At 36.1% G+C, this 11,026-nt stretch overlaps 1 protein-coding gene across 2 annotated transcripts in view; it reads left to right on the plus strand.

Moving 5' to 3' along the window:
- Positions 1–7,171, plus strand: part of ABCA13 (ATP binding cassette subfamily A member 13) — a 202,381-nt gene extending 195,210 nt beyond the window's left edge. For both annotated transcript variants that reach the window (XM_026843090.1, XM_026843091.1), the window contains exons 59-61: positions 2,904–3,009; positions 4,671–4,808; positions 6,308–7,171. In XM_026843090.1, the coding sequence (XP_026698891.1) occupies positions 2,904–3,009; positions 4,671–4,808; positions 6,308–6,397 (334 nt within the window). In that variant the 3' untranslated portion in view covers positions 6,398–7,171. The remainder of the gene's footprint in view (positions 1–2,903; positions 3,010–4,670; positions 4,809–6,307) is intronic.
- The last annotated feature ends 3,855 nt before the right edge of the window (positions 7,172–11,026 follow it).

The raw sequence follows: 11,026 nt of genomic DNA on the forward strand, positions 1-11,026 counted from the left end.
TTAGCAGTGGTAAATATCTTTGTTGAATACGTTCGAAGAGATGGTGATTCTTTTGCAGCAGATGGCTGCTGAACAGGTGTGCTGGCTCAACTTATGCCATTTTAATGATAATGTTTCCCTCTTTAGGTCTTGAACTATCAGGTGCTAAAGGTTTGATCCTAACAGTGCTAATCAAACCAGATTGTGCTTTTCTCTGTAATTTCACTTTGTGTTTCTGAATTAATTATATTGTCTGAATCAGAGAGGAAAACAGAGTGAAAAAAATGGTCAACTCAATTTCCATTGCCTCAGTTTGCTACTGAAAGCAGCTTGCTGATTATAGCGGGGGGAAATGTTTATTGCTGGTCAGCTTACTCTATATGGGGAGCTCTTGTACTAAACTGAATTACAAAATCAAGGTACAGAAGCATCATAATTGGACTAGCCAAAAGAAAAAAAAAAATCTTTTAAAGCTTTTTGTTTGTACATGCTGAAGAAAGTAAAGTTGCACAGACTTATCTGCCTTTGCTGATCAGAATTTTGATTAATCTTCTTTCAAAACTTCATTGTATACAACAATTCCATTTTACGAGACTGTTGAACATCTCATAAACCAGCATTTTTCAAACTGTAATTCAATGGTGACTTTATAGAGATGCCAAAAAAATGATCAGAATCAATGATCTCTTGTAAAATGTTACCTCAAATTAGCTGTCAGCTAAATTGAACACCATTGGTAACTATATCCATCTTTCCAACACCTTTTTTTACTGTCACATGTATTTTTTCAGGGATGATGCTATGCATTTAAAACATTTAATTACAGGTCTATTATGTGTTAGTAAATCATTGGAAGGCAAAGCAGCTACCCACTGCTTTGGATTCCACCTTATTCTGGATCTCCTTGTTTGTAACAGCACTGTTCGTCTGTCAGGTCACACTGCCCAGTGAATATTTAGTACCCTGCAGCTTGGACCCAATAGGATTTAATTCATATAATGTCTTTCAGGAGCCAATAAACAGGACACTGCATCGGGAATGTTTCTTCTTACTCTGTTTCAATTAGTTCAGTGGTTGCATTTGACATCAATAAAAAATAAAGAACCCAACCAAAGACAAAAAAAAACCCCTACAATATTTATTTGTAAAGGAGCTTTTCACACAGTGCAACTTTTTATGCACATGCTGCCACTGTCATACCTAAAGTATAGCAACTATGGTTTCATTCTACACCAAGAAATAAGATTCTTGTCTGGAAAGATCCTTGGAAATTATATTTCGAATTCATGTGAAACTCTTAATAGAATGAAATCTGCAACTTAGAATTTTTCATTGTGGAATCTTGCCCCTGATCTGAAATCATTGAAGACTTTATTTCTTTATACCAACAGTGGTTCTGATACAACACAAAATAAAAATTAAAGACCTTATGTTGCTATACACATATTACAGATGAGGAATATGCAGTGCTTCATGTGAAATATTTTCCAGGAGTCTCTCAAACAGTGGTTAAACTGGACATATGTCTCAGAATAATCCTTTATTTTTTATTATGTTTTGATTGATATTATATAGATTTTTTTTTCTATATAGGAAAAGGGCAGCATCATAGAGTGTACTGTGATATATAATGCTGCTTTGATCACATGAAAGTGTGCCTCACACCTGTCAGTTCCAATTAACCCAGGTGCTACCCTGAATCACAAGGTTTACAGATAAAAGATATGGGAGAGAAGGGTATTGGCATGAGGGAGTAATACCAAGGGTAGTCACTAGAAACCAGAGAACTAGAGTAAAGGATTTGTTGATGAGGAATTGTGAAGCTGGAGAATGAAGAGAAGGAAGTAATACTGGAGTGGAGGATGAAGGAGTGGTGGGCAGTGGGAAGGTGGGGGAAGTGGCAGGTTTCTGGGGGAATGTGGGCAGTGCAGTCCAAGCTCTCTGTCCTTCTACCAATGCTGCCTTTCCATTGTTCACTGGAAACAGGGAACAGCAGGGAAGGGGAAAGTTCTGACTTAACTCCAGCTCCTCTTTTCTCCTTTGCGATTAACCAAGAAGGTGAACCTAAAGGGAGGACGTGTAGCTGCGAAGGATACCTAGGAGGGCAGGGGCACAGCAGCAGAATTTTGTTGCACCAGCTCTCTGCTGAGCTCTGCCCTTTCACCTTGCTCTAGGAACTGGTGCAACATAACTTCCATTGTCTGAGCAATGCATATAAGAATATGGATGCCATTTCAGTGTTTATGGGTTTATTGCAATTTCCCCAACTAAATATCAGCAGTCAGTACATTTAATAAAAATCTTGGTTAGATTGCCTGTATTTAACTTTTATCACATGTATGTTGAGAAATAAAAGTTCACTTCCTAAATTATCCTGAGACAGATTGTGTGGCCATAGAGCTCAAGAAAATCAATTAACTTTGCCATTTCCCTAAATATCCCTGTACTTGCCTTTGTGTATCTGTAAAACAGAGTTGTACTCACATTGCTGAAATATGAATATGCAGCTTTGTTAATAGATTTGAAAAAATAATGCTATATGCCCATTTTTTTTATCCTTAAAGGATTTTTATTTTCTTCTGTATTTGTGATTGATAATCTTCACAGTTTTTTTGCCAACCATTCCAAGCAATACAGCAATTAAAGCACAGTTTAGTTAACGTAAGTGCAGGTACATTGGACAGTGAAATATCCTGTAGTAATTAAAACATAGGCATAACAGACAATTTTTTAATTTCTGTTTCTTATCATTAATTTAGCAGTTTTCTCATTGAAATTCTATTGTTCAATAGTATAATACTAAAATCACAGCAGTCATACCTGATATCATTTGACATAAGCATAGGAAAATCAATTGAAGAAAATGTTCTTCCTGTCTTCATAGTGTAGACAAGTGGATTTATGTTTTTGTGTGTCATTCTCAGGTTTGGAGATGGCTATTTTGTCAAGGTTTGGCTTAGTAAAGAAATAAGCTATCGAAGAATGATTTTGGACTGTCTACAACTGCATTTTCCTGGAACACAGTTTAAGGTACAGCTAAAACTTCTCATCATAATATTTGTTCTATGGCAAGACTAAGTGTGGGCTGGTAAGAATAACATATACGCATTTGGATATATTGATCTTTTTGGAAAAAGTATATATGAGCATCTCTTTTATTTTCTTATTAAGCAATTTTTAAAAATCTGACTTGTAGTATTTATTAAATCAACTCCAAATAGTCATTTAGGCAATGTAGGTAAACAGGCTCTTTCTCTGAGTGAAAATTTCCTTTTGCTTTTATTGTTGATGAAGTTGAACTCACTGTTTTGTTCACCTGGAATAGGAGTGAAAGGTAGTCACTGAGAGTATTTGCTTTGATTGCTTTCCGATAAGATCCGGAGATGATAAGTCTCGGTCTTTACCGAGATTCTTTTATTTGATATGAAGCCTTACAAAATACCTATACTAATTACATTCCAAGAAAAACCCTCAAACCCTCTTTTTTTTTTTTTTTTTTTTTTTTTTTTTTTTTTTTACTTTACCCATGTTTAGGAAAAGAATCATGTAAAACTATGACTACTTTTAGATACAAACCAATTTGTGTATATATTTGTATGCGTGTGTGTTCTTTCAGCCTTTTCCCAGACTGCATTGTAAGAGTTAAAATCCTATAGCATAAAATTGTCCTATATATATATCTTTTTTGAGATTTACAAAATGTCATCTTGTCCCCATCCAATGTCAGGGGAGGTTTCAATACGATCCCAAGAGCAAGATTAAGACACAAACGAGTTAAAATGCCATACACCCAAACCAGTTTTTTATCATTAAAAGTGAAGAGGGGTAGTGAATAGGACAGAATGGAAAGAAAAGGCAGAAATAAATCAAGGATGAGGGATAGGACTGCAAGAATAGTCACCACCATGGATCCAGCGACATCCCATTGGTCCTCAGTCTTCAGTTCTTTGGTGGTGGGTGCACACCAAGCGAAGTTCTCTGTCGCCTTTTAAGTTTGTTTTATCAACCGATTAGCGTATCTGCCCACCTTTAGTTTTTCTTCTGTTTCCCACAGGTTTTTGCTGACTTAATGCTTCTTGAGCAATCATCCAGCTTCTGGGGCAGAAGCCCACCTCTTATCTGTTCAATGGCAAAGGTTCAGTCATCAGCAATACAATAGAGCCACAAAGTATCAGGCTTATACAGTGGCCTGTGATCAGCGGTCCTTGCACTTGATGAGAAACGCCCGGTTTCATTCAGTCCACTTCTTTGAGGTTTATCTAAGGAGCTTGTCAATACATCTGCAAGTGAGTGGGAGGGTGCCTCCTTCGATACACTCCTGCTTCCTTGGGTGACAGTCCTTAGATTAATTACAAAGGCTACTGTTGGTCATTGATGAATGGTTGAAGCATTACTGACATCACTCCATGACTCAAAGCACACAAACACACAAATAAGCTTTGAGACAGTCATTTGCCATGTCTGTCTCTCTCACTTCTCAGAACATGCACAAAATCTGTGCTGTGAGGATGAAGATTTCTTTGCGCTACCAATGTAGACAAAATATATTCTTGTTTAAAAGCTCATATTTTCCATGTTAATCTGCAATGAGAGCCTGTTGAAGACAAACTGGTTAGAAGCAAGTGTAATTTCGTGATAATGTGCATTCACTTTTACCTGTTTTTATTTTTTTTTTTTTTGCTTGTTTGAAGGGACAGCATCTTAACCTGCTCGAGTACCACGTACCACGAAGTCAGGGATGCTTAGCAGAGCTCTTCAGAGTCCTAGAGAATCATAAAGCTTTTCTCCAAATCAAACACTACTCCATTAGCCAAACAACATTAGAGCAGGTATTTTTTGTGGTGTTGTTTTTTTTCTCTCTTTTTTTTTTTTCTTTTAATCTAAACATGCTGTGTATTGTAATTATTGATGTAGTAGAATACTGTATCACTTTCTGGATTACCCAAGTGTACGAGATTACAAAGTAGTTTCATGAACTCTGCTTTTTTTTTTTTTTTTTTTTTACACTGGAGGTGAGCACAGTAAAAGCATCCCAGTAAGCCACGTATTTGTATTGTGTGCAAACAAAATCAGTGCTTAGACGCATCTAGATCTGCACAGGATGAGAAGATAGAACTGTGAACTGCTAATTCTACAGTCCAAAATTTGGGATCTTACCAATGTCCTTGAAAAGGCTCACCCAGTCTCTGTAAATTACGGTAAAACCCTTAGACTTACAGGACATTTTCCTCTGAGAGTTTTCTTCTGCAATGAATATCACGCTACACATTAGAAAACAGTGGAAATGCACAAGCAGACAGAATAGATCCCACTACTAAAGGCTGTGAAATCCTATCTGGGCAAAAGGAAGAACAGATTGATGGCCAGGATGGGATTTCTGGGTGATTGTGATGTGTTACAGCATCTTCATATGCAACCTCTTGATATATGTTCTATAAACTGAGAGAGGCACATCTAGTCAAAATATTCATTTTCTATGATAGATGGTGTGAACTTATTTCTTTTTTTGCCACATGCAAATCATTAGTGAAGTACTCTGATCTGTACAGATCTATTAAGTGTTTGATCTATTCACCAAATGCCTGAATATAAGGTAATTTCAGCCTGTTGATTATTCAGGCATTGTTCACTCAAGCTTATTTCCTCTCATGGTGATTCATCACCTCAGTCACCTACCATTGTTTCCTCTCCCTGACTGTCAGTTTTAAACAGAAGAGTTCTCCTGAATAACAGGATGCATCCTAAGTTTGTTTGCACATGTATGTGATAATTTGAATAAATAATAGCCATCTTTCCCTCTACATTCCTTGATGTCAAATAGTCGTGTGATTAAGGAGCAAACAAATCTTTCTGTAGTAAGATCTGTTTAAGAAAAAAAAAATCAAGGAAGCACATTAGTTGTTGAATCATCACTCTGCAGTGTTGAGAAGTATATTTTCACCTTGAAATACCTGGACCCTCATCTGTGATGGCTATTGATAGAAACAGCAGGCTAAAGTCCCTTAAGTGTGTCATTTCAAAGCAAATTAAAGCAATTGTTTCCCACTAACTTGTGCACAATAAAATATAATTTTCATGCATAAGTTAGTCACTCATTTTACCATTATTTTTATAATTCATCAACCACTGCGTTACCTAGAGGGGTGAGGAGAGTTTATTTCTAGAGTTTACCAAACATATCTCTAGAGGGGTTCCCTTAACATACTCTATTAATTTGTGTGTCACAAAAGCTTAGGAAAGCAACTGAAAAATATATCAGCTGTGTCTCCAAAGTTTTGGTTCAAGTTCTGTTATTTTTCAAAGTCCTGCTTTTTTTCATGTCTTACAGGTATTCATTAATTTTGCTACACAACAGCAAGGAGTCTCGCATTCTTCACAAGAATCTCCCGTTGTTCATCACGACCACCCACCAGTGTAGGCTTAGAATAGGATACAGCTTCAGCAGCATATATGTCTGTGTATTTTTGTATATATAAGAGCATTTAACATGCAATAACTTTACAGCTGTTAACAATTTATGTATGAGAAACAAATAGTAGAAGCAGAGGTGAGTTTGCATTTGTAGGCCAGAAGGAATACTCGCAGTTCTCAGTAAAACAAGAAACTGGTTACATGCAGACCAAAAATCTGCCAAAAAGTCATGCTTTTTAATTAACTGGAATGTTATAATATAAATGGCCTAATTAATGCAGCTTTGTTAAAAGAAAAAAAAAAAAAAAAAAAAAAAAATCTGAAATGTCCCAGTACATAGCGGATTTTTGGGGTTTTTTTGTGGTAGTTCTACATTCATTTGACTATAGTAATCTCTTGCATGCATACTTAATATCTAATTTTTACATGGAAAGACAAGAAAAATCCACTGAATGGTAGCAATAGCTATACTATCACCCAATATTTGTATTTAATAGAACAAATTGAGAACCTTTTGACTTCTGTATTAATTCAGTTTTGTGTTGTGGCAATCTATATTAGCCTTTTTTTCCTGTATAAGGGCTGCACTATATTCCACAGGGGTTTATGTTAAAGATGTTATTAGTGTACTAGTCTGCCTCCCAGTTATCTTAAGTAAATTTAACATGATTCATAAATCATACTTGACAATGAGTTTTCCCTTATGCCTGCAGGTTGCTGCTGGAGGAATTCTCAAGTATCTTTTTAATGACCTATTTCCTCTTTCTCTTTATTTGGTTTCTTTTTGGTTTGTTTTGTGTTTTTTTTTTGTTGTTGTTGTTTTTCCCAAAAGAATGTGAAAATGCTGCTTAATGTGCATGTTAAAAGAAGATAAACATTTTGACATTGATTAACCAATTTTTCGATAAATGTATATTATGATGCTAGGTACTTCAGACAAGACCATGTCACAGACTTCAGCCTATACATGCATAAAATAAATGAACATTTAATGATTAAAAACTCCTTTTGTATTGTGGCAAGAGAAAAAGTTATGAAACAGTTTTTGAGTAAACTGTTGCCTCTTCTAAATGGAGTCTTTGGGGCTCCTGTGAAAAGCAGCTAATGTCAGTTTGAGTGGAATATGTTGTCTGATAGTTGAAATTGGAGAACCAGTGACTTAGAAGTGAACTGCTGCAATATAAGTCTGGGATGAGCAGGGGAGGGGGCAGTCTACTTTGAGGTGGAAGAATTTGATTTTAAATGGACAATTTTGCAATGCTGCTGCTTTAATTCTCTTCTGTATGATTAAATATTAAAAAATATCTGTGTTTTAGGCTTTGTAAGCTGACTCAGAAGACTGTTCTTTAAGGCTTGATTTGTTGATGTGGTTTTGACCCACTATTCTTTTTTAAAATCAGAATTCAGGTTGCTTATTTCCATAAAGGTGAAATCAAATCCTGGAAAAAAAAAAAAAAAATTGAAGATTTATAGAGTTTGTCTGCATGTACATATGGATCAGTGTGAATGAGTTTATGAAACTGCTTTATCATTAGAATGGCTTGGTATATACAGTCTGCTGCATAGTATCAGAACTCTGCCATGCTTCTCAAGACCCAAAACACTGAAGAGCCGTTTAACCCCAACAGTCACCATCTTGGCAGAAATGCCATGGCACAACGACATGCCCGTGTTTGAGGTGAAACTGGTTATCTTTAGTTTCTTCATGAGACTGAGAGTGGAAAGTTTCTTAGGTCCCCGGTCACAAAAGGTCAATCTTACAAAGCAGAGTGAGAAAGAAGTAGTGGAAGTGAAAGCAAAAGAAGGCAGATGCAGGAAATTTGGGTAGAAGCAGAAGTATGCTATCTTTAAAGTGTCCTGCTTAATTTCAGGATCTTAGGGTGGAAGAAACAATGTACAAAGCACAGCCAAGCATCTGTGAGTCAGTCTGAAACTACTCGGCATGAGAACATTACCGGAGCTCTTGCTCAGATGAAAAAATTAGAAGGGAATGTATGGCAAAAAGATGCACACAGGGCTTTTATGTTTATTTTTCTTCTGTTGGTATCTCTAGATCTGTAAATTGCTGACATCATGATTGATTGGCTTGCTGATTTTTTTTTTTTTTTCCTATATAAACTTGTACTTCTCTTACAACCAATGCAAGTCCTTAAAAAAAATGTACAGAAGGAAATTTAGAGGATGGATTTGGGAAAGGGGATTGTGCCAGTTCTTGGGCTGTAAGGAGGCTGAGCCAAAAGGTCCCATTTGTATGAAATTATGACAAGAATGCATATTCCTGCTTAGGAAGTGTGCCAGGGAGTTAAATTAATAAAGCAGTCCTGCAGCTTGCTTAGACCAAGGGAAGCATAAAAGCGTACAAGACTCACTGTGGTGAGACTGAAAAATGGTAGCCTAGCTGAATGCTTAGATAGGAAAGCTTTTTCAAGGTTTGGCTGTGTAACACTAATTAAATGTCATTTTTTCTGATTAAAATGTGAAACATTATATTAGTTTAATAGATGAATACAGTAAATAAGATTTACTTCAGATTGATGGTTGAGTAAATTCAGTTAACAGTGTTTTTCTTTTTTTAAATTGCTTCATATGCATCTCAGGAGACTCAATTTATTTCAGGTAAGTAGCAAACAATGTCTGTCTACCAATCCTTTATGGCTGAAGAAGGTCAAAATCTAATTGAGTTCCAGTGTTTTAGGTTCTGTCTCAGAAGATATTTTCCCTTTCCTTGAATTACTTCATTGCTAAAGTATGTAAGCTCCAGGAAAAGTATTTTGAATATTTTTCAGGTTTTTTAATATACTTAAAAAAAAAAAAAAATCCTAAACAAGGCGTCTGGACAGAAAATGTAATTCATGTTACTGATAAAAGAATCCTTAAATTCATAAATCACACAGAAATATCTCTTCTTCTAACACCCCTGGATTTTGGATCAAAGACAGTTGGTTTTAAACAGTAGCTTCTCTTGTGAGATTTTTATTAGTAAAGCTTCATGTTATTTCAACTGCAAATTTTTCCATGAAAGTCTGCCATTCACCCTGAATGATAAACTGGAATTCAGCTCAAAATTAGAAAATCAGCTGAATATCTGAAATGCTCAACATTGAAACCAGGGAGATGGTTTTCATACTTTCAAGGGACTATTCCACTAAGTCAAAAGAAGGGCTTCTGCCAACCATAGAGCAGATTGCTTGAGGTCCTAATTTAATTTTCATACAATTATAGAATGAGGTGGGCAAAAATAAACTGTAGGTCTGAACCTTAAATCTAAGTACCACAAATTCAGTGGAGGTGTAGTGGACAGGACGGCAAAACTCATGAACTATAGTTTGAAACTGGCTACATATTAAATTCCTGTATAGTTTTTTGTCCTGAAAGAAAGATCGCATTTCTTTGGTTTGGATCAGTCACGACCAAATATGATAAATTTCCCCCAGGGTAGTGGAAGATGTGTAAAACGATTTCCAGCAGAGAGATTTGGGTGCCTTCTGAGCTTGTTTGTCCTTGTGAAATTTGAATTACTGAAGTCTGAAATCTTACAAATTAGGGAGTTGAATCTGACTCTTGCTGGAACTGCTCAACTCCTAGATCAGTCCAAACCCAATTTAGGTAAGAATATTGCTTTCCTGGTCTTTTCCTAGTAAGTAGTAAAGCTGACACTTTCTTTGATTCAGTTTAATATGATTTAATCTTTTTATGTCAGCACTTTCATTTTTTTCTTTCTAAAGAATAGGGAGATCAAAGCTAGCAGTGCAAAAATCTTGCTTTAAGTGATTGAGAGCTGACTAGGTCAGACAGCTTTTCTAAGACCTACAACAACTAAAAAGGAAATGCTTCCCGAGTGTGTTGGAGACTTACATTACAAATAAAACTGACACTGCAAGTCCGATGAAGGTGGGCAGCAGGTCCAAAGAAGAAATCACAGCTATCTTATTCTTGCACAGAAAGCACCAACCTGCTGCTATCGACAGACAAAGGTACTGCTGAATGTTTTAACAGATAAATTCTTCATGCTGAATAATGATATGGATCACTGAAAGAAATCAAAGCTTTTTTCTCCTTTATTAAATTTTTGTATCACAGTGAATATAGTTCCAGCAGTGCCCTCATGCCTATTGCTACATGGAAATACATGTTGGGGTAAATTCTGGCTCCTTTCACAATGGCTCTGTAAAAGCCATAATCAGAGGCATATGCGCTGTGGATGACTGTCTTTAGCTTAGGCAAATCAAATCGCTGACGTTCAGATCTGCTTCCCCACAAAGTCCAATGGAGAAAAAAGGAAAGTCCAAATGGAGAAAAAGGAAATATAAGCTATATAAGCAAATGTTTAAGTCAATAGGTGAGATTTCCATATGCAACTAATTTAGCCCAGCTATAGGACCCCATATATGCATAATTTTGCTGTCTGTTAGGCTGATGGTGCATGCCATGGATAATTTAAAGTGCCTTGGGATTCAGCTGACTATGATATACCCAGCAGGAAAAGAATAGGATCCTCTAACGTACTGCAGTATAAGGAGATCAAACAGGAGTGCTTCCATGCTCATATTGGGGCAATATATGGTAGTTTATAATTAAGTGTAATGCATATAATTCAAGAGAAATATCAGAATTTTTTTCCTTTAACTTGTGCTGA

This window comes from Athene cunicularia (assembly GCF_003259725.1).
Source record: "Athene cunicularia isolate RWA chromosome 2 unlocalized genomic scaffold, athCun1 chr2_part1, whole genome shotgun sequence".
Classification (NCBI taxonomy): Eukaryota; Metazoa; Chordata; class Aves; order Strigiformes; family Strigidae; genus Athene; species Athene cunicularia.